Source organism: Erpetoichthys calabaricus, chromosome 13 (genome assembly GCF_900747795.2).
Source record: "Erpetoichthys calabaricus chromosome 13, fErpCal1.3, whole genome shotgun sequence".
NCBI classification, from domain to species: Eukaryota; Metazoa; Chordata; class Cladistia; order Polypteriformes; family Polypteridae; genus Erpetoichthys; species Erpetoichthys calabaricus.
The window spans coordinates 35,477,208-35,503,411 of NC_041406.2; the positions used below are offsets into that span (position 1 = coordinate 35,477,208).

At 38.2% G+C, this 26,204-nt stretch overlaps 1 protein-coding gene across 1 annotated transcript in view; it reads right to left on the reverse strand.

Moving 5' to 3' along the window:
- The window catches only part of tg (thyroglobulin), a 335,665-nt gene that overhangs the window by 88,648 nt on the left and 220,813 nt on the right, over positions 1-26,204 (reverse strand). Inside the window, exons 41-42 of the mRNA XM_051936137.1 lie at positions 12,569-12,733; positions 8,903-9,070 (exon numbers count right to left, since the gene is read on the reverse strand). Coding sequence (XP_051792097.1) covers positions 8,903-9,070; positions 12,569-12,733 — 333 coding nt within the window. The remainder of the gene's footprint in view (positions 1-8,902; positions 9,071-12,568; positions 12,734-26,204) is intronic.

Sequence of the window (26,204 nt, forward strand, 5' to 3'; positions counted from 1 at the left end):
TCTCTTAAGGAAAGCAATTATTTACAATATCTTGACTTGATTTGTTTTCTTAGCCCATAATAAATAAAGTTGGTGCAATAGTGTTGGGTGCTGCTTGTTTACATATTTAATTCATGACTTTGCCTTTTCAAACATCCAGCACTTAGCTCTCTAACAGTAAATATTTATTTTTGGATAAACATATTTGCTGATAACTCACTGAACTAAACACATCATTACAATCAACCAATGAGTTTATAATGAAGCTCACACTAGACCTCTGTGATGGACGACCGGCTATGGACTCCGGTCACCACCCCCAGGCCGCTAGGAGGAGCCCTCCGGACAGCATATTCGTGCCCCGAGTTCCAGCAGGGCCTCATGGACTTTGTAGTGTTGTGGCACAGCCCTGCTGGATACCTTGGGGGCCGCCAGAAGTCGCTGTAGGGGGGCTAGTGGGCTCTTGCATGCCCTATAACCCGGGAATGCATCACAGTCACGTGACTGGAGGAAGCGACGTGCTCCCGGGATGAAGAAGAGGACTGTTTGCCCTGACCCAGAAGGAAATGGACTTGTGGGTTGTGCTTGGAACCACTTCCGGGTCAGGAGCTATAAAAGGACTAAGGAAAGCCCAGAATACTGAGCTGAGCTGGGAGGTAGGGTGGCGACGTGTCTGGGAGAGGAGGATTGTGGTTATTGTAGAGTTTATTGTAGTTAAGGAGTGTGGGGAGGAGAGTGCTTGGTGCACTGTATTATAATAAAAAGAATATTAGATATACTTTCACCTGGTCTGAAGAGTGGTACCTGAGGGTTCAAGAGGTGGACAAACGCTATATCTGCTACACCTCCTAGATTACAGTTGTGAAATACACTCACTTAGGAAAGTATTATGAACACCTGTACACCTGCTTATCCAAAGAATGATCTAATCATCCAATCATGTAGCACTAGCTTGATGCATAAAATCATGCAGATATAGGTCAGGAGCTTCAGGTACTATAATATTCACATCAAACCACAGAATAAAGAAAAAATGTGATCGCAATGATTTTGACCTTGGTATAATTGTTGGTGCCAGACAGGCTTGTTTCAGTATTTTTGTAACTGCTGATCTCCTGGGATTTTCACACACAACAATCTCTCTAAACTTTATTCAGAATGAGATGAAAAACACCCAACTGAGTGGCAGTCCTGCAGGCTGAAATGCCTTGTTGATGAGAGAGGTCAGAGAAGAATGGCCAGACTGGTCTGAGCTGAAAGAAATGCTACGGTAACTAAGATAACCACTCTGTACAACTATGGTGAGCACAATAGCATCTAAGAATGATCAAGAGCAGAAGACCATCTTGGGTTCCACTCCATTCAGCCAGGAATAAAAATGTGAGGAACAGGCTTACCAAAACTAGATATCTGAAGACTGGAAAAATGTGGTCTGGTGTGATGAATCTTAATTTCTGCTGAGGTACACAGATGGTAGGGTCAGAATTTTGCCCCAACAGTATTAATCCATGTACCCTACCTGCCTTATGTCAGCCGTGGTCGTGGTGGTTTATTGAGGTTTATAATGTTTTCTTGGTACACCTTGGGCCCTTTAATACCACAGCCATTTGAGTATTGTTACTGACCCTGTGGAGACCTTTAGGTCTACAATTTACCCATCTTCTAATGGCTACTTCCAGCATGATCATGCACCATGTCACAAAACAAAAGTCATCTCAAACTGCTTTCATGACCATGACCAGACCCCAGTGAATTTGTGTAGAGATTCACAGCACAAATATGCAGCTGACAAATCTGTAGAAATCGTGTGATGTAATCACATTAACATGGACCAGAATCTCAAAGGAATGTTTCCAACATCTTGTGAAATCCATGCCACAAGGAACTGGCTGTTTTGAGAGGAAAATGAGGTTCTGCCCACTATTAGTATAATGTTCCTAATAATTTTCTCAGTGACAGTGCATAACCACAAACATGACTTGTTAGTCTTAAAAATTTAGTGTGCATTTGACTTTAGTAGCACTGTAAGGACTATTGTATACACACACCTATCCAGATCAGAGTTTCATAAGCAGTGTTTCAGTGACAAAGATCCTGCCAGAGTCTGGAATTGACGCACTGTTCGGATAAGCGATGCATGCCTATCTATTTTCTTCTGAAGGTGTACCATTTTTTTCAAGTTTAAGGGACTTTTAGAGTTTTGAGATGGCACAACTGCAGTCTGACCTACATAGACTCATCATTTAAGAAAGTATTTAACTGTCAGCCTGGGTGAGCCAACCTGAAGTGCTGCAGTGAGAAATTGTCATCTACAGGAAGGAACGCAAGTAATGCACACTCACGAACACCTACACATACTCATACCAGGCTAAATCAGAGTCACCCTGACTCCGCAGGTTTTGAATAAGGGAGGAAACCAAAGTCCCTCTGAATAACCTAGATGAATGCATGAAGGACACACAAAAATCACACAAAGTATCATGAAATTGGGAATTGGCCACTCGTTTTTTTTTTTGTAATTTGTATCCTATGCAATAAATCCGTTCTATAATTATTATTAACTATTTTGCATTGTGCATATAACCGAGTTCTTAGTTTCATGCTTGTATTGAGACAAAGTAATTTTATGTTATGAACACGTTACATTTCATTTCTGCAGCATCATTTTCTTTTGACATGGTCATCACCATTCCGCACTGCTGTTGCTTTGTCTCAGTGGTGGGTTGCTAGGGAACGGTTACTGGAAGTCTCATCTGTGTGACAATTTTTAAACTGGACTCTTATTGAAGGTACATTTTGGATATTGTAGCAGTTTTGTGAATGATTTTTCAGAGCATTCTTTTGATCTATGAGCCACAAATTTTAAACATGTTTATTTTTTTTGCTTTCGTTTTTGATTTTCGTATTGGATTTGGTCTTCGTGACCTCCAGATATTTGTCTGTCTTTAAGCTGTTAAGTGTTCATCAATCTCCTGATACTTTTACACTAAATCATTCCTGTCTACGTGACAGACAGTGCACAGTGACTGGACCTGAAATTAAACTCTGTGGAACCCTGAGGGAGCAGCATGCATCCCTATGACATGGTGTTTCCCCAAATTTAACCATATAGCTATTATTTCTTAAAGCTTCTTTTCCATTTTTGGGCAACCAGAGAAACGAGCCATGGACCGGACACTACTGGCTTAATTTAGTCATTCATCCAGTCTCTATACTGCTACAGTTTGAATTTAGAGATTCCAATTACCCTAACATGCACATCTTTGTGATGTGGCAGATAACTTGTGTGCTAACAGTAAATCTGTGGTAACATGGGGGCAACGAACAAACTCCAGACTAACACTAGCGAGGCTAGAAATCAAATTCAGTGACCTAGAAGTGACAGAGCTGTAGTGCTAACCATTGCAAAATGTGTTGCATCCCATCTATAAAATTAACGAACCTGCTTCAGCCAGCTTCAGTTGCACATGGATCTGTCCTAGCAACGTCACTTGTCAGGCAGAAACAAGTTCTGTAATGGGTGCCAATCCATCAAAGGTCACACTCACACACACAGCGCCAATTTTCAGTCATCAGTTCTCTAAACACAGTATGTACAATGTGGAGGACCCACAGAGTATGCAGGCATGGATACAAGGTTCAAATTCTACACAAGTAATGAAATGTGAAGGACTTCAGAAAATGTCAGGTATAGTTTTCAGCAAAACAGTGTCTTTAGCATCCCTTTGTTATTTCACTTTTTTTTTTCTCGCTGCACAGCTGGGCAGTCGTTTAGAACGACCATTCATATGGACTTGTTTTGGCAGCAGACATCAGATGTACAAGCTCATAAAAGTGACCTATGCGACACCTGCTCTAATTGTGCCCCACCCATATCAACCAATCAGGAATCATATTTTTGTGCATTAGGTCTAACTGGATAGGCTTATAATTGTGAGGATTGAAGTGAGGTACGGGTGTGTGCTACTTAGAGGATTGTCTGTATTGGGCTGAAAATTTTGAATTTTCCTGTTATTAGGCTTTTGATTTTTTTCTCTCATATATGCTAAGACCCTTTTGAAAGCAGAGCCGCAGGTCACCCTGATGTTAGATCTGAGCATGTTCAAGAGCAATATAGAGGCAGACATTATAGCTGATTTGAGAGTAATACATCTTTTACTGGTCTGCTATTGCAGAAGTAATTTGTAAAATCCTTAATCTTTTTAAAATCCTTAATCTTTTTCTCAACAGGCAGATAAGCACATGTCTACTGTTGCTTGCACCATAAGTCCATATGCCTGAATGCATAATTCTACAGTGAGGGGTGTAGTGTAATTTTCCAGGATGGGAATAAACACAGTTATTGAACATAATAACTTAGGAAAAAAAAGTGCATTATGCCTGGAATTCTGGTACTAGAGGGCTATGTCACACAAAGTCTTGAGAAAGCCATAGTGCTACTCCAAAGAAACTGCATGGCTTACCAATTAAATCACATATTAAAACACAATCCTTCTAACTTACATGGCTGTGCATAATCAAACACCATCTAATGTTCCTGATCTGCAAAAGCCCACCAACGTTCATCTTCTCATATGAGCCTTTTCCTTGCTATTCCTAAGACTAGTACAGTGGGCAACAGAGCTGTTTATGTCTCTACTTGAACATTATGGAATAGTCTTCCTCAAAGTCTTCATGAAGTCCACCATGGATGACTTCTAAACACAGACTTAAAATGTACAGTAGGTGTTTACTGAGACTGTACATAAACAGCGTTTTTAAAAAATCTTTTATTGAATTTGAAAAAAAGCACGTAACATTCCATACAATCAAATCAAACTTAACAAAACTAAATCCAATTCAACCCATAAACAGCTTTTAAAATTATTTTAAGTGGTTTTATGGGTTTAACTGATATCAGTATAATGTATGCATTAATTGATCATTTTGTTGTATTCTGTTTTAATTATTTTGGGTTTAGAAAGGTGTACATAAAATATTAACAATTGCTGACCCAGACACAAATTGACAAGACTGAGCACTAAGGGAAGATTCTACAATAGAGCCTAAGGCAGCAACTTCTCGCCATTTTCATTGATACATCAAATGATGGAAAAATTGGATGTCTGAGGTCACATCTCGCTAGAACAGATCCTGATCCCTTTAGTATTTACAGCATTGTAGGTTTTCTAAAAATTTGTGGTGGCTGAAAGTTCCATTGAGTTTTATTTCAGTGCTCACACAATTTTCGTTTTTAGTATAACTAAAACTACATTCATACTTTTACATTTTCATTTAAAAATAGCATTTTTAAACAAAAACGATCTCCATTAGTATCAGCTTTTTCCCATCATTTATGAAAGTATCTCTGCCCACACTAACAGGATATGACATAGATGTGCAGCTCCAGTAGGCATACAAGCATTACTGGAAAAGTCCTTAAAGGGATGCTAACGCCACTGGCCACAGGATTAACAGTAAAATGAAAACTTTAGTGACCAGTAAATTATTTGCATTTTCTGCATGCATGCAGCATTCAAACTGTATAAAACAATATTTAGATACAATCAGATAAGCAACACAACAAGTAGCATGGAAAGCAACTCCTCAGTGTCAGCTATGTTGGAATTTGTTTTTCTTCTATGAAGGGTGACCAGTCATTGAATGAAAGGTTGTAATGAACACAATCCAATCCTGTTGCTCCTGAGGGGCAACATAATAAGCGCGAACCAATCACAGTAAGATTAAAGTCTGCATTTTCACCCATCCATATTGTAACACTGAGCCGGTGTTTTCAGAAGTATAGAGCCGTAGAGGGCATTTTCAAAAGTCTGTTTTCGGAGGTTAAAAATGCTGGGGTAGTGTGGGTAAAAGGCAAAAACAAAGACTAATGTCTGCATTTTTAAACAAAAAAGTAGCAGCGTGGGGATAGTAAGAGACACTTTTGGGTGCCATAGCTTCAGGACACACTTCATAGAAACACCAACAAAACATGAAAATATTGTCTATTGATGCACAAGAATGATAGGCATATTTTTGCCCAGATGTACAGTATAAAGTACAAATCAACATTGGGGCAAACTAAAAAGTTATGGATAAGCTGAAGGTAATGCCAAAGTGAACTGTTTTAATACATAATAATAATAATAATAATAATAATAACAGAAACAATTAATTACATTTATATGGTGCTATTCTCACTACTCAAAGCACTTTACATAGACAAAGAACCACTTCAACCACTACCAATGTGAATCACCCATCTCGATGATGCAACAGCAGCCATTATTGCGTTAGTATGTTTTCCACACATGAGCTATTATGTGGTGAACAGGTGAGAATGATAGCCAATTAGAGACAGGGAATAATGGGAGGCCAGAATGGACAAGGCCTTGATGTGCCATTTATCCACGGCATTGGGATAAACCCTACTTTTTTGAAAGATACCCAGGGATCTTTTATAAGCAGAGAAAGTAAGGACAATGGTTTTAGGTCTCATCTGTAGGACGGTGCCATATTTATAGCACAGTGTCCCCATCACTGCATTGATCATTGGGATCAATTCACAGACCACAGGGTACGCACCCCCCGTTAGTTTCACCAACACCTCTTCCAGCAGCAACCCCAGTGTTTCCTAGATCAGGGGTGGGTAATGTCGGTCCTGGAGTGGCTGCAAGTTTTTCTTCCAATCGAGTTTCTTAAGTCAATTATAGCTGAAGAAGCACTTGTTGCTGAAGTGACATTTTGAAGCTTAATTTTAGTGGTTTCACTTGTTAAGGTTTCTCACCCTTAATTGCTCATTTCAGTTTTAAACAGCTACATTCACTGTTTTTAATGGCTCCTTATTAGAAATAAGATAAAATGACAAAGGAGCCAGCAGTTCTAACATCTAACTTATTTCCATTTACACCTGTGTGGATTCATCATGAACTACTTGGTTTAATAAAACACTTAATATAAACATGTGACAAAATGAAAATGATCAGCTTTAGGATTCAAATCATTTGGATAATATCCTTGGAAAATCTACGATCTATGAACCTAACATTGCAGACTAAGAGGGAGATAAGGAGCACAAACTTATAAAGTGCATTGCAGTACCCACTACACGACAAACCAACTCAGGATCCAGATTAGGACCCGAGTGCAGCCATGCAATGGGTGATACCTCAGCACCACACTAGTTCAGATGGAGTGGAACAGTGTGAGGTTTTTTTTTATGGTGGCTGGAGTGCCAATTCTGCCACCAACCCCCAAGTGGAAGCAGATTAACGGAGCAATTGCAGGTTAAGGGCCTTGCTAAAGGGCCCAACAGAGAAGAGTCCCTTTTGGCATTTACGGGATTCGAACCGGCAACCTTCCGATTGCCAGTGCAGATCCCTAGCCTCAGAGCCACCACTCCGCCCACAGACTAACAAGCCATAAAATTAAATAAGGTGTGAGATTGGCAAGGATTGGTCTCTAATTAAGCAATTAGGTTGGAACGAAATCCTGCAGCCACTGTGGCCTCCGGGACCAACATTGCCCAACTCTGTCCTAGTTGGTCTCCCGTCCAAATACTGCCTAGGCCTGACCATGCTTAGCTTCTGGTGGATGACCTGTTCTGAAGCGCAGGTGGTATGGCTGCTGATAAGCCTCAACAGTCTTCCTTTTTTCTGTACTGCTATTTTTTATGTTTATTGTTTCTTTAATTTTGAGGGAAGGATTTCAAACAGTGAGTGTATACTCTCTTACATTATCCTTTTTATAAAATCCAATCAATAGAATAATTGGAGGTAATGGGGCAAGCAGCTATAGCTAAGCAAGCAGTGGTGCATGACACCAGACAAACTGGCTATGCCAGGAATACAGTTAGGCTTTGCTGAAATGCAAGAGCAGCAATTTGTCTCTTCATGAAAAAACAAATTCTTATCTCTATCAGCTATCAAATTGCTACATTAAGGAAGCTAAAAGAAACCCGAGAAAGTGTTTGCCTTGCATTTAGGAGGAGAGGAAGGCAAGAGGGTCTCTCTTTAAGGGATACGTTGGAGTGAGGATCTTATTTACACCTTGATGCTGTGGGGGAACAGACTTAATGCAAAACTGACCTTGATAATTTAAATGTACTATAGTATGGAATTTGGCACTGTTTGTGTGTTTTAATGTTAAAGTTAAATGTATCATTAATAGATAATAAAGAGACTCAAAGTTACTCTAGATCTTTCTTTAGAAGAAGAAACATAAGTACATGTTGCCATCCTACAAGCAGAGTTGTAGGTGTGAGGGAACACCAAACAACATGCCTACAATAAGTCTGCTGTTTTTAGTAAGGAGGGAGGCTTGTCTAATGGCTTCATTATGGGAAGTCTAAAACATCAAGAGAGAGCTGTGGCAGAGGAAGTGGGTTGCAGACATTAGTGTACTATTTCTATTTGGTCAAGTTTTGCAAACTGTCAAAAATACTTAGAAATTTTAGCAACATTCAAATTCATTATCATAAAAGGGCATCAGTAAACAGCATCTGATGAGTGACCAGGCTAAAGCAATAGAGATGGAAAGTCTGAGCATGTAAACTGCACACAACCATAACTAAAAAGAGAAAGAATTGTAAAAATATAGGTACCCGGTAACTGTCTGAGTTTGAATGTTCTTCCTGTGTCTCTATTAGTTTTTCTAGTGGTACTCCGGTTTTCCACTCATATCCATAAAGACATGTCATGATTTTAAATGGTGCCTCTAAACTGGTATTAGTGAGATTAAATCCACAAAAGTAAATCAGCATTGGGCCGGTACCCTATTCAGAACTGATTCTTGCCTTACATCTGATGCTTCAATGTTGGATTCTGGCCCCTGCAACCCTGAAGTGCCTTAATCAGGTATGTTATATTATGTCATTTTATGTGTTATGTTACGTAACCCAAAGCCAAAAGCATTGCACAGAAGCTACAAAAATTAGACAGCCTACCTTGATTTTCTTTGCTCTGCTAATAAGACCATCCTCTGAAGAAGTGCCAATCATCAGGTCAACCTTCTGGAAGCGGCCATTCTGGAAAGCCACTGATGATGGTTCTCGCACATTTATTCCGTCAACAGTTGGGCCCCATGCTTGAAATGGGCTGCTGACTGCCAACAGCTATAAAATAACAGAAAAAAGCTCTTATCTATCAACTCCTTATTTTAAAGAATGATTCATTACTCAGGAAACCAGTGTTTAATAAACTACAGCTTTGCGTTACATGAATGTGACAGCATGGAGAGTTTTTTTGGCTCTAATTACCTGCCTATAACCTCAAGGAGTGGAAATTACTATTTGTAACACAAAGACAAAAGATTAGTTATTAGATCATTTATTTTCTAACAGAAGAGAGAGCATACAGATATTCTTTCATAGTTTTACAAAGCCCATAACGGAAGAAGCTATGATTTAATGCTAACCCAATCTCATAACATAAGGGAAGTGACAGGTTGTCAAGGACAAAATGGAGATATGGGGAGTATACAACAGGCTTATCAGGGTCCATACTTCAAATGTTGGATCAAATACTGTTAAATGGAGAGAAAGAAAGAGCTCCTACAAAGCCCCAATGCAGCCAGAGTGCCTGCTTCACCAAAGGCCACCAAAGATGAAGAAGAGGTAACAGGGACTGGTGAGATGGCAGCAGAGCTCCCAAAGGTGTCAAGTAGCATCAGAAGATTGACTTGTATTATGTATTAAGCAGTCTAAATGTATGAGTTGGGGCTTAAGAGGAAGGAGCTCTGAACATATTGGCTCTGGATTATTATCAAGGGTCCCTGACCCTAGAAGTGTTTCTGGGGATTATCTCAGCAATAATATCAGGGTAGCTTTCAAATTCTGCCCATACCAGTGGGCCACTGAGCATGAATTTGAAAGATCGGTTGGGTTGTAGAGATATGATAGGTGAGTAGAAGACACATTTGTCTTTTGTAAATGGGCAACCAGTCATGAGTCGTACAAAACTTTCTATCTTAGTTACTAGTAAGACCCCAGAAATTTTCTTTTAGCTTGTTGATGTCTTGCTTTGCTGGGCTTTCTCTTCTGTTCATATATGTTTCTATGCAGCGTTTTACCATTCATATTATTCAAGTGTTTTTTATCAAGTATATCAATACACTAGAATTCTTATTGATGCATATACACTCTATGACCAAAAATTTGATTGGACACCTGACCATTTGACCTATTACTAGACATCTCATTCCAAAACCATAGGCATTAATAAAGAGTTGCCTCCCTTTACGCTTATTTCAGCCTCCACTATTCTGGGATGGCTTTCATTAGATTTTGGAGTGTGTCTGTGGGAATTTATGGCTATTCAGACAAAACAGATTTTTTGAAGTCAAGTACTGATGTTGGACAAGAAGACCTGGCTCACAATTGGCATATAAATCCATCCCAAAGGTGCTCAAAAGGGTTCAGGTCAGGGCTCTGTGCAGGCCACTCACGTACCTCTATGTCTTTATGGGTCTGGCTTTGTGTACAGAGGCACAGTCCAACAGAGAATGGCCTTCTCCAAATTGTTGCCACAAAGTTGGAAGCACACATTTGTCTGAAATATCTTTGCATACTGTAGCATTAACAGAAACCTTCAATGGAAACAAGAGGGCCTAGCCAAACCCTGAAAAACAGTCATATCATTCCACCCCAAACTTTACAGTAGTTACTGTCTAGCCAGGAAGGCAGCGTTCTTCTGGTACCAGCCAAGCCCAGATTCATCCACCGAACCACCAGATAGTGAAGTGTGATTCATCACTTCAGAGAACATGTTTCTACTGATCCAGAATTTAAATATGGTATGTTTTACCGACGCTCAGGATTGAACATAGTGATCTTCGCCTTGTGTGCAGCTGCTCAGCCATGAAACCCCATTTCATGAAGCACTTGACACTCAGTTCTTCTCTTGATGTTGCTTCCAGAGGCAGTTTGGAACTCTGCTGCATGTGATGTAACACAGAATAGGCAATTTTTACACACGTTGCACTTCATGGCTTGGTAGCCCCGTCCTTTGCATTTGCGTGGTCTACCACTTCACTGCTCAGCTGTTGTTGATCCTAGACACTTCTGCTTCACAATAATATCATATACAGCTGACCTAGCGGAGCAGAACTTTCACATACTGTCTTGTGACTTATATGGCATCCTATGATAGTGCCACGTTTAAAGTCACTGAGCTCTTCAGAACGACCCATTCTACTGCCAATGTGTGTAATTGACAATGGCTATTTGCTCGACTGCATGCACCTGTTAACAGGGAAACGCCTGAACTCAATAAGGTGTCCACATACGTTTGATCATATAGTGCATATTAAATTCTAAGAATATAAGTAAAAAGAGAATTAAAGTCATGCAATATCTAATGTAAAGAAAAAGAAGACATCACAATAATGTACAATAATTAGAGGCTCATAATGCAAATGTGTAATGTGTGTGTGGCCTTTCACACAGTGGCATGTTGAGGCAGCAGGCTCAAAGTTCATGCCAAAAGTCATTTCACTTTGGGGATTAACAAAGTATATCAAAATCAAAAAAGGAAATGCCAAAATACTGAACAAGTTCATCAGCAGGGTTCTGGGAACTTTCTTAGTCTCTCCAGAGGTGCTAAAACCACCATGACACAGGAATACCTTCTATGTGACACCTTAGTCAAACTGTGAAGCACCTTCAGCACAAGGGTGTTTTGAAACACTTAAGATCTTTTTAGCAACTCCCATCAGACTGTAGAATATATGTATTCTGGCTAGATTTTTTGATATTTTAATGAGTTAATTTAAAAGAGATTAGAGACCTATTTATTATTTTACTGTTTAAAATTCTGCAAAATTTGTGTTTGGCTGTTTGCTACCCATCTATCAATCTATCATTTTAAAGACAACAGTCAGACAATCAAGGTGCTTTGGCTTTTCTTGACACACACATCACTTAGAACTGAAAATTGTTTTTGAACTTTCAAATTCTTAATTTTGATATTGTCAGACACTCTGCCAGATGTAAGCTGGTAAGCTTGTGTCCTGGGTGGTTAATAACCTACAGTACATCTAGGGAGGACAAAGTCACTTCTTTGCCTACCCACACCTGAATTATGGAGCATATTTTATGATAGTGTTTATTATTGAACTGGACAATTGACTAGAAGTCAAATTGTATATTTTTTGGGGAAGATATTTAGTATTTAAAGATAATTGTGAAAAAAAACCACAATTAAAGTTACAGCAAATACATGTAAGTACTATAAAGGGGCATACTGTATGTGGAACATTCAGAACTAACAGCTTAATGAAATGAACTTAGTCTGTAGAAATGCAGGAAACATTTTAGGACATGGAAAAAAGTTATTATCATCACAGGACATTATATGCCTACATTTCATATTCACTTTCTTTTAACATGAACAATGAAAAACACAGAGAGACAAGATGTAATTCTATTTTTTTGCCACTTGTTAATAGTATAGTGAACTATTATTTCCATATCTCTACATTTTAAACATACAATTAATGAAAAGAAGATCAGTTTGTGAAAGAGGTTCATCTTTAAAGTAAATGAGAACTCTACAAGCAGAATACTGTCACGGCATCTGACAGTAACGATCAAGAACGAACCAGAGTTCCTTACTTTAGTCTGTGCTTCATTCAGCTGAACAGCTGCCACATCTTTTAGGCAGGAAACAAGCTCCTTGGAGGATGAAGTGAAACAGCCAACTTCTTTCCCCAGAGTGACAGCCCTTTCTTCTGCTTGATTTAGGCTGATGACAGCATTTGGAGAGAAGGGAGAACCACCCTAGAAAAATGTAAGAAAAAAAAAAAATGAAAAGGTAAAAGCACACCAAAAATTAAATCAAGAAAAAAATGAGTGATCATTCATTGAATCACTTGGTGTTCTAATTTGTATTGAATGCTTATTTGTGTTTTACTAGAAGAAAATCTGCAAAAAGAGTTCATGCAACTTTCTACATACTCATGTCACGGTTGTTGGCGGCACCTCTGTATTCCATAGTCCAGATTTATAATTAGTAAAACTAGTAACATTGCCCACTTGACTGCAGCAAATCTAAATGACAATATGACTGATTCATTTCAATTCAGATTATTTTTGCATAAAGATCTTCACTGAGTGCAGACACAGAGACAATAGATGGAAAACAGGCAAGTAGATATATAAGGATATAAAGGACTTCAAAGACAAATACTGAAAATATTATTTATTCTTGATCATTTTGTTCGAAAATTTTTCAAAAAGTAAAATGCTATAGACAGCAAATTCTTTATCCGTAGTAAACTTATGATAGCAGATCAGTGAGAAACACAGAAAAATCTGAATAAAATTCATAGAATTTTTCAAAACAGTAGTGCCAGTCAAAAAATTGAGTTTTTCAGTCAGATGAAGATTCCTGTGAGCAGACTGTGCTCAAAATCAATGGGACTGTAGTGTTTCAGGATTGAAAAAACAGTGGCAGACTTAACAGAAATCAGTTGACCTGTCCACAGCCATAGACAGATGCACACAATCAGACACTGCACCAGAAATGATCACGTACTTGTAAATCTATTGAAAACTAGAGCTCAGAATTCTAACTACATTACAATACTTTCACTATGCTATGTATGGGACTAAAAAAGCATTGCAGAGGTGGAGTCTTAACTCTCCAGACATACGGTTTACAAAGGTCTGTCTATGGTTAACATTTGTGAAATCAAATGGCTGCCCTTCAGCTCAACAATTTAATTCAGCTCATGTTTTCTAAAACATCTTTCACAACAAGTGTGGTGAGGCTCTTTTAAAGAAATAAAAAAACAGAAATGTGGGTGATGAATAACTGAAAATGAAATATAAGTCACTAAGACTCTGGAGTGAGCCTGCAAATATTGCAGACACTTTAAGGGTCTCCTATAATGCATCTATTAGTCACTTATTGCTTTTTAACAAGAATAAGGGATTATTTATTATATAGCAGGAAGTGACAGATAGATGCCTTTTAGGCAGCTTTGTACTAAAGTATTAACCAGATTTCCTCTTATGAGGATGCAATATAAAACAATCAACCAAAGGTATAAAGACTCAATGGGGTTAAACAGCACTATATCAGTTAAAAAAGAACACTTAAATACTTGGGTATAAAAGAATATCCACCTGTTGTTTTCACCAACTTTACTCAAATATAGGTTGATAGGCAGCTGAGGCCTATACCAGCAGCACTGGGCACAAGGCAGCACCCAGAACTGGACAGGACACATCCATAATCACTCATACTGGACAGTTTTGAAATATCAATTAATCTAAATTGATGCTGTTTAGGAAGTATGAAGAAAATTGGAAAACTTGGAAAAGAACCCATAGAGACATGGGGGGAATGTATAGACTCCACACAGGCATGGCTGGGATTCAAGTTTTGCCATGTAGGGCAGTGAAGCAATAGCACTATAAACTGGGCTGACATGGATGACTGGGCATTGTAGATCCATTCATATTTTGCAAAAAATCAGCAGTAGAATATTGTTGAGAAAAACGTCAGTCAGTCCGCTGATAGAAACAGCAGGCGGTGTAGCTTAATTATAAACTGTACAGCAAGTATTACATCCAGTTTTTCAGTTCACACTCAGTGCCCAAGACTGGATTAAAACATCCACGAGCCCCAGAGTGTACAAACCACCAGACATATGCACATACTCACATATTATGAACATCATAAACATCAATAACAAATCAGGTACAGGCATTGAAGTAGAAAAAAAAATCCAAAACTTGATATTCGGTCAACTTCACCTCCCTTTGTTGTTCATTTTTGTTTTACAATGTAACTGATAAGTCCAACATCACATTTGTGGGAAGTCAACTTTCTTCTGATTGCACAGTTAACAAACATTAATTTAACATTTTTAAAAGGATTATGACACTTTGTGGGAAAAAAGGTAATATGTAACTAAATGCTTTGGTTTTACTTATTTGCACCCAATACAATATAAAACCTTACAGAGACTCCCCGTGTCTGCGTGGGTTTCCTCTGGGTGCTCCGGTTTTCTTCCACGGTCCAAAGACATGCAGGTAAGGTGCATTGCTGATCCTAATTTGTCCCTGGTGTGTGCATGTGCCTTGTGGTGGGCTGGCACCCTGCCCGGGGTTTGTTCCTGCCTTGCGCCCTGTGTTGGCTGGGATTGGCTCCAGCGGATCCCCATGACCCTTTGATAGGATATAGCGGTTTGGAAAATGACTGACTGACCTACCTTACAGAGAGATGGCATCATTCAAGTTTGGCGCTGTTTGGTGGGTCTTATCCTCTGCAGAGGCCTGGTTGTCTTCAACATTATACAGCGCATTGCCACACCCACCACATGACAAACCACCTCAGGATCCCATATTAGGACCCGAATGCAGCCATGCGACAGGTGACACCTCAGCACCACACTAGTTCAGATGGAATGGAACAGTGTGAGGTTTTTTTTTATGAGGGCTGGAGTGCCAACTCTTCCACCAACCCCCAGGTATTTCCCTGCAGGTCGGAGGGCCTACATGCAGGGCTAGATGCAGATTAACGTCATACCCGGGACTGAGCAATTGCAGGTATAGGGCCTTGCTCAAGAGCTCAACAAAGTAGAAAAACATTTGGCATTTTACGGGATTTGAACAGCAACCTTCCGATTACCAGTGCAGATCCCTACCTCACAGCCACCACTCTGCCCACTTGTTGCTGCTAGAAGCAACAAAATGAGCATTTTTCTTAATATCTAAAAGGTCAAACGTATTAGTCTCAACTGAGGTAATTATGGTTTGTTCAACTGATGCTATGAACAGACAGCATTCTTACTTGGCCAGGATGCCTAGGAGATGGAAGGATGGGGAAAGGCAGCTTCATAAGGAGTACTGTCTTCCCTGGAACGCTAGATGGCAGCCTCCCAGAGTTGCCACGGTGCACCAGTTTCTCATAGGGAATCATGGGACTTGGAGTTCTTTAACTCAGTCCTTTTGGGTGTTGTAGGTGCCACCAGGGGGTGCTGCGAGGACTGAAGAGCCCTGCATCATTGGGTTTCTACTTCACCCGGAAGTTCTGACAGAGCACGTTGGCAGATGTTTGTAAGTACTTCAGGGGCAACTAAAATAAAAGGAGCTGCCTGCCTCACAGGGATCCAGAGTCGGGTGGAAGGTGGACAAAACGGAGGAGGCAGTGACCAAAAGACAGAGAGGGAAGAAAAGAAAGAATTGTACTTGTGTTTATTGTGATATTTGTGGCAGTGGTGGAAAACACTTGTAAAAAGAAGAGTTTCTCTCAATAAAGTGTATTTGTGCTTTTAACTTGTAGCCTGTGTCTGTCTGTGTTGGGTTTGTAGAGCTGGAGAGCCCCATACTGTCCACACTGATCATTTACTTTTTATTCTTAAACTGCAAATGTTAGTATACAGCAGGTATAGTTTTTTTGGCAAAACAGCACTGCACCACTTATATTGAGAGACCATCCAGTTTGTCTTACTGTTTGATAGCACAACAAATGTACAGTCTTATAAACGTGACCTATGAGACCCCTTCTATGATTGTGCCCCACCAATTCTAATTTTTGGCTTCATTTTGGTTTGAATGGACATTGTGTGGACTGAAGCTCCCATTCTAAATTACCTACTGCACTGTATGTTATCTCTCCAAAGCTAAATTAATGAACTATTAAGTAAGCATATTTCTCACTCATTTCAATTTGGATCACAGCGAGCATCAATTGTAAGGTAACTGAATTGGAGTGTGGATGGATGCTGGACAGTGTGTTGCTGTGAGTGCCTATCGGTGAACTTGGACTTTTTCTATTTCTTGCATACATAAAGGCCCTTTTGTCAGCAGGACCCCAGGGTGCAAAACCAAGTCACCTTGATAGCAGATCCAGCCGTGACAGTGCCCCTTTATTTTTAACAGTCTAGTATCAATTGTAACTCGATTGCAATTGCAGTGCCCACCATGCCCTCTGTTGGGTGGACATGCATGTACTGTAAGTTCACTACTACTAATTTGAATGCAAAAACAGCAGGATATGAGGGTTTGTATTAAAGTGATTTGAACAACACACATGACAGAGCCTGTTGCCAGGAGTTATTTACAAAGTGACTGAAAGTTCCTTAAAGATTCTGATCCATGCAACAAAATAAGGTGTGTTTTGTTACATTTACTGCACGTGTGCATAATACAACAACAAGAGAGAGATTGAAGAGCACAAGTGCAAACACAACATTTAAATAAGAATAAATTATTAAGAAGTCCAGAAGCAGGTTAACCAAAAACTTGCACATTCTCAATAAAGATCTACCACCTCAATTCAATATCCTCTTATGTATTTCTCTTTTCTGAAGATCGTCTCAGCACATACACAAATTTACAAATAAAAAGAAGTAACAGCAGAGTACAGAACAATGCATCATATACTTCTACATGAATAAGCATTGATTTATTTAATTGAACAGCAATAGTGTAATAAAATACAAACTGTATATATTTTGTTAACACATAAGAACAGTGTTAAACTGTTCTTTGGTAACACTTAAGAACATTGGTTGCTTTGGTGCATCAATTAGTCGGTTACTATACTGCTTTGTCATGAGTCTTAATACACGTTTTGCTTGGTCCTAATAGAACTTTCAAAACATCAATAACACTTTATGTTGGGGGCTATTCACTTACTGTGATGTAAGAAGACATTAACATAGAACTGACCAATGTATGCAATATAGTAAGACTTTAAAGCTGCTATTCTACATTGTTAGCTACTCTGTCTTTGTTCTCCAAAAATAAATTCATTAACTATTAAGTAAGCTTATTGCTGAACTCACACATTTCAATTTAGATCACAGCGAGCATTAAAACCAACCCTAGGTGTCAAGACAGTGAATCACTGTCACACACACAAAACACAACTAATCCAGTTCTAATGTATTATTTAAATTAACACACATATTTTGGATGTGTGAAGAAGTCAAATACTTGGAGAAAATAGCATTCTGATGCAAAGAGAACAAGCAAACCCAGTACCGTTAAGCTGTGAGTAGTGTATATCACTGGGCTAACTTTAAGTAAAACCCAGTATACAAATATTAGAGAAGTCAGACATTCTGTCTAATAAGAGGTGTGTGAGTTATGGTACATGATGTAGCCTTTTGGGGGCTATAGCGATCACTGCCACTGTAGTGTATACAATTGTTAAAGGTTAGATGCTCAGAAAATCTGTGAGCATCCAACTTAAATATAGAGCCATTAGGGACAATGCAATTTATAGAACAAACATGGACCCCATTAGGATGATGATGATTTTATTAAAAGTGAATTACAAACGTAGAAAGAAGAAATGTTTTCATATTTCTGTTTGTGGGACACTGGCAGGTTAAGCAACTCGCTTAAGATCACACAGTAACAGTGAGTTGAGGTGGGGATTGGGATTAAAGGTTAATGGCTTATCCACTATTTCTCCTACCAGCTGAAATGGTTCCAAATTGCACAGTGACTACTGTTGATCAGTGAAATTCACCAAAGCATTTCTTGAAGCGAATATGCTTTATTTCAGAGTGATCTAGTTCCCAGAATATTTTCTCAGAAATTTGCCATGCAACCGGCTTAAGTGAACATTTTTTTCTCTGTGCCCCAAGATGCTGTGCAAGGCCAGAGTGCCATCACATAGCTGTAGCAGCCACGTGCAGAATATTCACTTTTGCATGCTGTAAGCATACTTCACCTCACATTTTACTTTGCTGCCAATCTACGTTGTGCATGCATGATGTCACTACCTGCTCAGTACTGCAGATGGATTTACAACCCATATGCGTAAGTTATAGTATTTTTATTTCAGGGGTACATTAGCTGACCATAATGAGAATATTATGAGTACTACCATTGAATACATAACATTGATCTCTGTGCGCTGAGTCACTTGTGCACCGGCTCAAGGCTTATTTCATATACTGGCCAAATGCACGTGCAATTAGCCATGTGGTACAGTGAAGACTCAAAACTAACCCCCTCCCCAAGTCAGAAAACTCTTGAGACTCTGTGAAATAACAATACTAATTAAAGATTTATTACTGTTTACGAGGCGTTTCTGTCTTCTTGATGGAAGAAAGAAGTGCAAAAGATCTGCACAGAAAGATTTGAAATAAAAAAGGCCTACCAGCTGCGACCAGAACGAGCCAGTCTCATGCTGCTTGCTGCTTTGTAGCATGGACAATTAGTGCACCAAATATTGGAACTCTGTGAGAGCAAGGATGTAGTTTTTACTTATTGCTAGATTGTGGCTATTTGTTGTATTTTATTTGTGGTTATTGTTCTGTCTGTGTCTTTGGTTGTTTGAAGAATGTTGGTGCAGTGGTTAACACTGCTGTCTGACAGCTCAGGTCATATTTTTGGCTACAATAATCAGCCCAGCATAGTTGACAGATGTTTCTCTAGCATTGACGGACAATTTAAAGACCACTGAAACATTATAACCCATTCAAAACTATTTCAGTTCCACCTTCCTCATTGACTTTAATGCATTTTGCTGAGTTTGTCGACATTCCCAAACACTTCCATAATTTCTCTGAACTCATGGTAAAGCAAACTTGCCTGGGTTTGTTTAAGCATCAACACGGGGTGAAGCTTGTCTGGATTTTGCATTTTGTAATAATCAGGATAGGGTGTAGAGGTGATTGAATCACTAGGGTCAAGTGACCATAATAAGAGTGCGAATGCAAAAACTAAAATTGTTCAGTTTAACTTTTGTATGGAAAATTTTGAGCAGATGTAGGAAAGTCTAAGGAGGATAGAATGGGATAAGCTTTTAAGTGTGGAGACAGTCGAGGAACAGTGGAACAGGTTTAAAAATGTTTTGCATGTAATGCAGAACAGATACATACCTAAATTTGGAATTAATAGAAAATTAAAAAAACAAAACTCAGCGGTGGGTAAATAAAGAGTTAAAAAAGAAGCTGCAAAAGAAAAAAAACAGTTGTATAAGGCATATAACACTAATAACTCCAAAATGAATTGTAGGGCGTATGAGAACATGAGGGCAATCATTAAGAAGTAAATTAGTGAGGTTAAAAGACAGCTGGAGAGGAATATAGCAGATAAGGCGAAAGATGACCCTAAGAGATTCTTTCAGTATTTTAGTAGTAAAAGAACAGTCAAGGAGGAGGTGAAGTGCATCAGGAATAGTAAAGGTGAATTAAAAGATATAGACAATGAAATAGAAGACACTCTAAACTTGCATTTTTCTGAAGTCTTCACAAGTAAGGAAGTGGATAACCACCCAACGGTAAACGGGGCTACTAAGGAGGTAACTGAGGGATTTGGAAATTGTACAGGGAGAAGTACTGCTCAGATTAAATAAATTGAAATCAAACAAATCACCCCCAAGTTCTTAAGGAAGCTAGCGAGTACATCCAGAGGTTCGGCATCAAACGAAAAGAAGTGGGAGTTCAGGGTGTTGTTTGTAGATGATTGTAGAATTGGATCAGACACAGGAAGCAGAGGGTGATGGTGCAAGGAACCTTATCAGAATTGGCTGATGTTAAGAGTGGTGTTCCACAGGGGTCAGTGCTAGGGCCGCTGATATTTTTAATATAAATAACAAGTTGGTTAAGTTTGCAGATGATACCAAGATAGGTGGATTGGCAGATAATTTGGAATCTGTTAAATCATTACAGAAAGACTTGGACAGCAAACACACTTGGGCAGATTTGTGGCAGATGAAATGTAATGTCAGTAAATGTAAAGTATTACACATAGGAAGTAAAAATGTTAGGCTTAAATACACAATAGGAGGTCTGAAAATCAAGAGTACACCTTATGAGAAGGACTAAGAAGTCATAGTGGACTCCACACTATCAACTGACAGACAGTGTTCAGAAGCCATTAAGAAGGCAAACAGAATGTTAGGTTATACAGCATGATGTGTGGAGTACAAGTCCAAGGAGGTTCTGCTCAAGCTTTATAATGCACTGGTGAGGCCTCATCTGGAGTACTGTGAGCAGTTTTGGTCTCCAGGCTACAAAAAGGACATAGTAGTGCTAGAAAAGGTACAGAGAAGAGCAACTAGGCTGATTTTTAAGGCTAATGGGGATGAATTGTGAAGAAAGATGAGCCTTTACAGTTTAAGCAAAAGAAGATTAAGAGGTCACATGAATTAAATGTTTAAAATTATAAAGGAAATTAGTACAGTGGATTGAGACATTTATTTTAAAATTAGGTCATCAAGAACAAGGGGACATAGTTAGAAACTTGTTAAGGGTAAATTTTGCACAAACTTTAGGAAGTTTTTCTTTACACAGAGAACCATAGACACTTGTAATATGTTACCAAGTAGTGTGGTAGGGAGTAAGACTTTAGGGACTTTGAAAACTAGACTTGATGCTTTTTAGGAGAATTAAGTGTGTAAGAGCCATTTTCCTAGTTATATAAGATTCATAAATATTTTACTAGATGACAAAGCATAATCTATGGGAGGTTCCTATAACCCCCATAAGTTGAGTAAAATTGGTATATTCTAGCTATTTCTATCTGCTTTGACTGAACCTTATTCTCAGTTAGTGACCAGCCTTGCCATGTGTAAGGTGTAGAAGGCATATGGTTTTAAACCGTGCCTGTGCACGTGCCTACGGGCCTTTTGAGTGTGTGAAGTAACTCGTAAAACAGCACTTGTTTAAGTGTGTAGCCATACGTCTAAAGCGTACAGAAGAAGAAACTAAGAATCTTTAAGTATATAAGAAGTTAAGAATCTTTAAGTAAAGAAGAAGTAAAGAACTTTTAAGTACAGAAATAACTAAAGTTTGTCAAGAAAAGCTAAGTTTAGAGAAGATACATTTTTCCCTTTTTTTTTTTTTTTACCTTTTATTCTATGTGTGTAACTACTTTTTTCTTTATTCTTTCTTGTATGGATTATTTGCTTTTAATTTTCACTAAATATTTTTAAAACGAACTTTTGGACTGAGAGATTTCTTTCAGCATGCTTTTTACCTGATCTCGCCTTATACTTCGGCTGCTACAAAGTGGATTGGACTGGCAAGTTTTGTTGGGCTGAATGGCCTGTTCTCATCTAGATTGTTCTAATATTTTAATGTTCGTTAATCACTAGGAGTGACATCTGAAACTACTTGTTACCCAGTACTAAGTTGTTCAGAACACTGGAGCTGAGGAGCCCAGGCTTTGCAGAGTTGCATAGGGTTCTGGATGGCTTGAACCTAAAACAGCAGGGCTGCTCTATAGGCTCCACTACCGGTGCAGCCTACACAATTAGACTATTGGCTCCAGTCCAACCTGAAGCAGTAGCTCTTTTTAAACACAGCATTATGGCAATACATTTATTCTCTAAACAAGGCTTCTTTTAGCAGAACAATGTTGATTTTCTCTTTGACTATGCAAGATACAGTATGTGCCTTGATATGATCACTTTCATTTCCATTTTTACTGAAATTTGTTTATATGAATGATTTCTCACAGATTTTCATCTATATAGTTTTGTCCTCTCTTATTTGCCTGAATGTATTATTCTTTTTCAGACAGTATACAATCTGGTTACTGAACTTTATTGCCTGGAAGATTAAACTGGGTGCAGGCTATCTTAATCAAAAATGTGTGTGCCTTATTAAACTCTTTATTTAATAAGAGTTCTTTTTAAGAGCCTTTAAGACATTTTACAGATGAATGCCATTCAATTCAGTGAGCTCACTTGAGTAGCTATTAGTTGGGTTGCTGCTATTTCTTGTTTAGAATTTTTAAAACACTTTCCCAGTGTTTCAAAAGTGTTTTCCAGATTCTCATAATTCCCTGCTGGTTTACATATTGAATGTGCTTCTTCTTAATTTCCGCTGATGACCCTTGAGTATGTGATTGTTTTGAGACTTACCTAAACACATTCTGCAGGCTTCACTTTATCGATGCTTTTGCCAATTCTGAAGTAGCAGACAGTCTGGGCTTTATTTTCCCATGACATTTAAAAATTTGAATTGTAATGAAGAATGCTAGTATTCTTTCACGGGCCTGTTAAAAAATCACTGAATTAAGCAATGTTATAATACAGGAGTTAATTTCTAATAATTACTGCCATGCTAAATGCCCTTTGGAGAAAGAGGCAAATATTTATTGTCATTCAGATATAAATCTGCACTTTGAAAGTGTCTGTAGTTTAGACCAACATTAAGAATAAAAGACCTGCTAGAAAGTAAACACACACAAGTAGAATACAGAAAAGAATCAGAAATGGTAGTTATTAGGGAGAATGACGCAGACTGCAACATATTCTGTCACTTTTTATCTCAGATGAATTAAGCAATAGTTTAACCAAATCGATACACAACTTAGAGTTTTCTTATAAAATATATATTACAAAACTATCCATAACATGAGTTTTTAGTTTAAAAAATAATGGAAAACAAAGATGTTTTCTAAATACAGAGAAACTGAATTATGCATTTATTTATAGTAGGATGACTACAGCAATGCATTATTCACAGGCTGTTCAAATTGTTCTTTATGCAGCTTTCAGGTAATTCAAAAAGTTGCTGCGAGAATCATTACAAGAACTACAAAGTACAAACATATAACCCCAGTTCTCAAGTCCTTACACTGGTTTCCAGTCAAGCTTAGATTTCAAAATTCTTCTTCTTACATATAAAGCCTTAAAAGGCCTTTATCTGAACTTATTATTACTTAAAAACCAGAGTGTGTATTAATATCTCACGATGCTGGCCTACTAAAGATTCCAAGGGTAAAGAAAACAGCAGCAGGAGGTCAAGCTTTTAGTTACAGGGCCCCAAAGCTGTGAAAAGATCTGCTTGCTTATATAGGAGATGCCTATTTGGTTTTAGCTTTTAAATGCAGGCTGAAGGACCATCAGTTTAGTCAAGCATACCCCGATTAGAGTTGCTGATTAGCTTTGCATAATGCATCTCTGTTTGTTAGTCACTTGTGCAAAAATATAGGCATTGCAATAGTTTTTAAACCATTGCTAACACTCCTGCATTCTGTTTTGATTTTCATTATCCTGCTGCTCTACTGCCAAGCTGTTTTTCTGGAAATGGAAAAGACGTCTCTGATACTGGGAGCCTTGGAATCAACAGAAAGAAGGATTATTCCATCATATTATACAGTCTAGCCCAGACTCTACTCTTAAATGACAAGAAGCATGTGGGCAGCCAGGTAACCATGATCTCCAGGACTGTGACTGTTTGACATTGTCATTGACCGTCTCTGCTATAATTAATCAAGGACCCCTCAGAGATTAATTTTTTTTGGAATGTTAGTAATTGGAGTTTTGTTTCCCTCTTCTACATTGTCAACTGGACAGATATTGCTGAGCTCTCTTGATGTTAAATCAGTTTTGCTTGAAATCTATGGCTTTATGTATTCTAAGTATGTAATTAGTAATTTATCTGATTTTTACTTGTATCAACATGTGAACTTGTTACAGTGCTCTGCACCTACACTCAGTGAAGTGAGCTGTCCACCTTAATAAAAGGGTAAGTTCAACAATTTATGAATGGACAGATTGGGCTGCATTTATGTCAATCATTTTCAAACTACTTTGTTTTGCTGTCTATTTAAACACATCTATGTCTTCATGTATACTCAGTATGTAATTAGTGATCTGAAAAGTTTGTATTTGCATTTTATCTGAGAGGATGTCACAACACTGCATCTGCACTCAGTGAACGGCGTTATACAAGAATAAACTGAATTGAAATCTATCTATCTATCCTTTATAAGTTCAGTGTGCCATACATTACAAATACAGAACAGTTTTCTAGTTTTCTCAATTAATTCCAATTCCCTACTACATGCCTAGAATGTGAATATGTAAAATATAATTAATAAAAACCCAGATAAAACAGAAATCAGACGAACTATGTGAATTAATTATAACTATGCATTAGACTCTGAATACAAGAGCTTCCCACCTCCATTAAAAACTCTTACTCCCTCAATGTGCTTAAGAAGGGTTTGAAGACTCCTACGCGGTGAATTTCTATCTAACTGATATTAGCTGTTTTGTTTTCTAATCTAGGAATCGTTAGTCGCTTGTATTTTGTTCTCAATACTTCACTTGTGATGGTCAATTTTGCACTCTTGTCCCATAACAATTGTTCCTAGACTGTCCCCTTAACTGATATTTACTTGATTATGCTGACATTTTTTGTAAGTCACTTTTGAAAAAAGCACCTGCTAAATAAATAAATGTAAATGTAGATTTTCCAAGCCCAATTATTTCAGTATAGTGTGCTGGGGGCTGAGGCCTGTTCCAACAGCACTGATTCCAAAGCAGTAACTAACCTTGGATATGGTGCCAGTCTAACTAATAGACATATCCATATTAATCAAACATACATTTTTGGGAAGTGGGAAGAAAGTTAATGTATGTGGGGAAAACTTCCATAAATATAGAAAGAATGTGCCTAGCCCACGTAAACGATGACGAGACTGTGAATAAAACTCAGATCCCTTGAGTTCAGAGGCAGTTGTTCTGCCCTTAGGTTGAACCTCTCCATGTACAAATCAAATTAACTAACAGTACAGAAATACATACAAAAGAGCAGCTAAGGTCCTCTGTAGACAGGAATTAAATCAAGAAAGAATGTTTCTACCATGTGCCTTATTTACTTTACTGTGGATGGAAAGAAGAAAATGGAGAAGTCAATTAGTCACACTTTTTATAAGGAAGGATTTTTCTGAGTATGCATTTTCTCTCATCATGTGCTAGACATTTCCTTTTTATATTCTTGTGATTTTCCTGCTTTCATTTTCTGATGTTGTACTTTACTTCTGTGTCTCAGTGACTGGTAAGTTATTGCTCTCTTCACATTCCTCAATATTAAATGTACCAAAAGAAAAATATGCACAGAGGGAGGTGCCGAGCAGTTCAAGAGCTGCGGGTCAAAACATGGTGAGAAACATTTCCTTATTTCCACATATTGGCCCAAGTGCAAGAAAGTCACACAAAAAGAGTAAGATAACTTTACATTTCTTTGGTGCTGTCTTTTCAAAATCAAAAAAAGTCGGAATGCTAAATCCATTTTAGAAAATTTGACTTTTTGAAAATTTTTTCTAATATTTCTTGCACTGGACCTATTATTTCTTATTTACAGTACAGGGGTGGACAAAAGTAAGTTTATAATTGTAAGTACGTAAAACACAGTTTATTCTTCTATTATTATTTATTAATTATTTTAATATTTATTTGCATTATTTGTCTTCTTCTTATTATTATTGTTATTATCAGGCTATTGTAATAATCACAGCCTGCATGTATTTTTCCATA